The 5,394-nt window shown below is 45.0% G+C and overlaps 1 protein-coding gene across 3 annotated transcripts in view; it reads left to right on the top strand.

Moving 5' to 3' along the window:
• The window catches only part of YIPF1 (Yip1 domain family member 1), a 38,079-nt gene that overhangs the window by 21,689 nt on the left and 10,996 nt on the right, over positions 1-5,394 (top strand). For all 3 annotated transcript variants that reach the window (XM_023515115.1, XM_012807219.2, XM_012807220.2), the window contains 2 exons: positions 2,865-3,031; positions 3,420-3,602. In XM_023515115.1, the coding sequence (XP_023370883.1) occupies positions 2,933-3,031; positions 3,420-3,602 (282 nt within the window). In that variant the 5' untranslated portion in view covers positions 2,865-2,932. The remainder of the gene's footprint in view (positions 1-2,864; positions 3,032-3,419; positions 3,603-5,394) is intronic.

Below are 5,394 nucleotides of genomic sequence, written 5' to 3'. Positions count from 1 at the left end.
CGGCACCTGAGGGTCCACGTGTCCATATAGGGAGATGTGTATTTCCTGTGTGTCGGCACCTGAGGGTCCATGTGTCCATATAGGGAGATGTGTATTTCCTGTGTGTCGGCACCTGAGGGTCCATGTGTCCATATAGGGAGATGTGTATTTCCTGTGTGACAGCATCTGAGGGTCCAGGGGTCCTTCCTTCTTTTCTTCCCCTCTGCCTTTCACGGCCACTTCCCCCCCTTTCCTTCTCCACCAGGGAGTCAGACCTGGATTCAGTCTCAACTCTTATTAAGTAGCCTTGATTTAAGTCTAACTCAATAAATGTTATCCATGAGATAGAAATGCTGCCTTCAAGTAATTCAGTGATTAAGGAAGCTAGGTAAATGAATAAAAAGTATGTGTTAACTGTATATTAGAGGTATGTCTTGGTACATTGATGGAGAAGGAGTGACCCACCTTGCCTAGGGATCTGGAAGCTCTTCTCTGAGCTTTATCTGTTCCCATCCTCTTTAGCTGGGCATCCCAGTGTCAGGGAGTGATGTGATGTAGGTACCAGTAAGATAATCACTGGCCCTATCAATAAACACGTTTCCATTTCATTTGAAGGGCATGAGTCACATCAGGCATCAGATCCTGCTCCCACCCACTTGTTAATTATGTTACTTTGACCAAATAACTTAGTTTCTCTGATCCATTTCCTCATCTCTGAAATGAAGACAGGCTGATTGTGGTGGTTCATGCATGTAATCCCAGTGCATTGGGAGGTCAAGGTAGAAGGATGGCATGAGGCAAGGAGTTCAAGACGAGCCTGGGCAACATAGCAAGACTCCAGCTCTCCGTACCCATAGTTTATAGTCCTAGCTACTTGGGAGGTTGAGGCAGGATTGCTTGAGCCCAGCAGTTTTGAGTCTTTAGTGAGCCATGCTCACTGCACTCCAGCCTGGGAGACAGAGTAATACCCTGTGTCTCTAAAAAATAAAAGAAATTTAAAATAAAATGAAAATACAGATTATATGAAATAATGTATCTGCATGTTAACTATATAAAAAGCTAATTCTTTATTGGACATTTATTGTATATCAATCCCAGTTCTATTTAGAACAGTTCTTGCCTATTTTTATTCATTTAATTCTCCTGATAATCTTATAAAGGTAATATAAATTTTCAGATGAAGAAACTGAAGCAGGAAGGTTAAGTAACTTACCAGCCAGGGTTACTTTGTCTGACCTTAGAACCCATGGAGTTTATGTACAGAATCTGTGCCCTTGACAGTTTATACTACGTTGCCTCTCGGTAAAGCCCTCCTTGTAATGCCTGACGCCCAGGAGGTGATGACTAAGTGGCAGCTATAGCCATAGTAGTTACCTCTCCTCTTCCCGTAGTTGTCCAAGAAAAAGGTAGTATATCAGCAGAATTACATTGGCTTAATGAAGGAGTTTCCAGTGTGAAAAAGCCACTTTGGGAGCTAAAAATGTTTTAGATGATCACATGGCTTAACCAGAGTCTGACTGTAATTCCCAGGGATGCTTTTGCTCTTGCCAAAATGCATATAAGTAAATTAATTACCTGCTGGTTTTTATGTAGAAAGGGCTGGTGTCATGGTCTTAGCCATAACTTTGTTTGTTTGTTTGTTTGTTTATTTGTTTTGTTGAGACAGAGTCTCTGTCACCCTGAGTAGAGTGCAGTGATGTCATCATAGTACACTGTAACCTCAGTCTCCTGTGCTTCAGTGATCCTCCTGCCTCAGCCTCCCAAGTAGCTGGGACTACAGGCACCCACCAGACAGAGACTCAAGTTGTTGCCCTGGATAAAGGGCTGTGGTGTCATAGCTCACAGCAACCTCCAACTTGGGCTCAAGTGATCCTCTTGCTTTAGTTTTTCTATTTTTAGTAGAAACAGGGTCTCACTTTTTGCTCAGGCTAGTCTCTAACTCGTGAGCTCAAGCAATCCACCTGCCTTGGCCTCTCAGAGTACTAGGATTACAGGCGTGAGCCACCGTGCCCGGCCATCCATCAGGGTTTTAAAAATTTTTTTGTAGAGATGGATTCTCACTCTTGGCAGTCCTCCTGCCTTGGCCTCCCAGAGTGCTAGGATTACAGGCGTGAGTCACCACACCTGGCTTAGCCATAACTTTATTATCATCTGCTTCACAAGAGGGAAAACAAATCAGGGAAGTGCTAAACATTGCTGTTTCTATGGAGCCACCAAATAGCATTTCCACCATGGAGGCAGAATTATTATTTCAGGAAGAAAGTAAAAGTGGAGAATATTTCAAGCAATTCATCAGTGAGCAGGAACCTCCTATGTCCGGGGCAGAAGGAGCTCTAATTAGCATGCTGAGCGAGTTAATCTGTACCCAGAGCATTTTAATAGATTTGCTCTTTCTATACGGGAAGAGGACATGTTCTTCCAAGGTATAGTTTGGTTTTTATTTGATCTGCTCAGTAGATTTAAACGCTTGCAGTGGCGCCCTCTAAAGTATTTCAGTTGCATGATTCAGTTGTTTAGTGGTACCAGGCCTTAGTTATAGCAGGGCACTGTGACTCACACCTGTAATCCCAGCACTCTGACAGGCCAAGGTGAGAGGGTCGCTTGAGGGCAGGAGTTCAAATTATTAAAGGAATTGTAAAAACCATGTGAGAGACTACTGGTCTTTACCACAAAGGCAAAGGCTAAAGATGCATTAATTCGGTAACGTTTGCAGAGTGCTTCCTGTGTGTCAGGGGCTGTGCCAGGCTCAGGAAATACAGGTCAGTATTCCTGGTTCATTAAAGTATGTGGACGTGTTGGGGAATCCATACAGTAAGGGCCTGGAAGTGCTGTGCTGGTCTGTTAAGGCACGGTGGAGACTGAAGCTCGTGTCCTGCCATCCTTAGTGTCCATAGCCGCAACCATCATCTACGCCTATGCCTGGCTGGTTCCTCTCGCACTCTGGGGTTTCCTCATGTGGAGAAACAGCAAAGTTATGAACATCGTGTCCTATTCGTTTCTGGAGATTGTGTGCGTCTATGGATATTCACTCTTCATTTACATCCCCACGGCGGTAAGTGCCGCCCTTGTGGAGCAGATTCTGAGGGATGCTCTGATCTTAGTTGAAAATTCAACCATGAATTTGATCAAGCAGTAATGTTTCCAGCCCAACCCTCATGTGCTCCTGAAAAATCCCCTTTGAATTTAGAAGTTCAGCATGAACGGGGCCTGGGGAGCCCAGCGCCGTCCCTGGATCTTGAGCCCTTCATTATGAAAGCATTCGCTGGTCTAGGTGCTGGTGCGGTTCCTCCAGCCTGTACTGAAAAGCCAGCGTTTTTTCAGTTGGGGCCCAGCTGCTGATTGGCTCAGGGGCCTTTGTAAACATTTGTGCCTAGAATGAACAAATGCCTCTCTGAAATGCCTCCAAAGAGCCCTCCCTCCCTCCTTTTCTCTTCTTTCAGATCCTGTGGATTATCCCACAGAAAGCTGTCCGTTGGATCCTCGTCACGATCGCCCTGGGCATCTCAGGATCTGTTCTGGCAATGACATTCTGGCCGGCGGTCCGTGAGGATAGCCGGCGCATCGCGTTGGCCACGGTGGTGACAATCGTCTTGCTTCACATGCTCCTCTCTGTGGGCTGCCTGGTATGGTCTCCTTCCTGTATTCTTTCAGTGTGTTTTAAGTTGCAAATACTGAAAGACCTCAAACTGTTAGATACAATGGTTCTTTTCAAACCAACTCCATGAAATAAATATAATTTTAAGTAGACTCTCCTAGATGGGAACTGGTAAAATTTTGAGAATTTGTGACCTCTGGCTTTACCTAATTTCCATTATTTAGTTAAGATTCGATGTCTGAGCAGAATAAGTACAGATGAATCAGTGTTTATCTCCTGGTATTTGGGGGAGGGTTGGTTTCAGGACCTGTTATGGATATAAAAATTCACAATGCTGAAGTCCCTTCTACAAAAAGGGCATAGTATTTACATATCATCAACGTGCAGCTCCCCATATATTTTAAATCTCTAGATTACTTATAATAATACCTGATACAATGTAAATGCTATATAGTCATCATACTGTACTTTAAAATTCATATTACTTTCTATTGTCGTATTGTTATTTTTTCCTGGTATTTTTTCATCCCCAGTTGTTTGAATCGGTAGAGGCGAAACCCGTGGATACAGGAGGCCAAATGTATGGGGGTGGGGAGCTGGGATGGAGAGAATTCTGCCTTTGGGTGCCTTTGCTGGTTTTCTGCACGTACCTAGAAAGATCTTTAAAATGAAAAGTTGTATAGGTGGAGGAAGGGAACCATCCCACAGTCGGGTGTTTAGCCAGGGCCTGTGGTGCCTGGGTTTGTTCTTTGCGATCGAGATTGCCTCCTTCTTCCTCCTCTGGAGATGTGCAGTGCAGGAAGGTGACCCAAAAGTTAGATGACCTGGGTTCCAGTCCCAGCTCCGTCACATCCTGCTTTGGTTATTTCTTTTCTCTGGATTCCGCATCGTCACTTAGAAAAAGGAGATGATTGTGTGCACTGTAGTAACATCTTTACCGATTTGTAGCATGAAAAATGGGGTAGACAAGTCACGCAAATGGAAGACATCATTATTATTATTGGAAGGGCAGAATGAGAAATTAGCAAGGGAGTTGTTTGAGCTGAGGGGCGCCGGCTGAACCAGACAGCTTGGCTTTCTCATTCTCCCCTGGGAAACACAGATTGGTGTTTTTGCCTTAGTTCAGCGAAGCATATGACAGCACCACGCCCGCTGAGGGCCCCTCGGTGATTGCACATGTAAATGATCCCTACATTTGTACAGAACACACCTGGCAGGGATGACTAGGGAAGTACCCAGAGGGTGTGTCCTTGGTTGCTATGTTTACAGAGGTACAAGCCTGTGTTTGTGGTGGTTACGGCTGATTTTAGAGGGAACTAGCCTTATTTCTATCACAGAGAGCCTGCCGACTCAGCCTGAGGCCTCCCTGGTGCCTAGGTCTGGACTGGCCATTGTCGTCTAGGTGCTGACTTGCAGGATGTGTTGGACAACCGGAGAGCATAGATTGTGGAGGCAGATCTGACTGGTTTGAAGTCCTAGCTCAGACACATAACTGTGTAGCCTCGGGAAAATGTCCATCTCTTTGAGCCTCAGGTTTCTTATCTTTAAAATTGGGATAAAGTTGCCCATTGCAGTTTTTGAACAGAGTAGTGGTCCAGTACATTCCTGGGTGCTCCCCAAATGATTACTGTGGTTGTTATTGAGCTTCTGTGCAATGACCCTTAGAAAGCATCTTTTTTGATCTTTACATTTTACAGATAAGAAAACTGAGGCAGACTTGGGACCTGTGGCTGAAATGGCTAAGGCACCAGCCATATACACCTAAGGTGGCGGGTTCGAATCCAGCCCAGGCCCGCCAAATAACAATGATGGCTGCAACC

This window comes from Otolemur garnettii, unplaced genomic scaffold (assembly GCF_000181295.1).
Source record: "Otolemur garnettii isolate 467f Iridium unplaced genomic scaffold, OtoGar3 scaffold00066, whole genome shotgun sequence".
NCBI lineage: Eukaryota > Metazoa > Chordata > Mammalia > Primates > Galagidae > Otolemur > Otolemur garnettii.
This window is presented reverse-complemented; position numbering and strand designations above follow the sequence as displayed.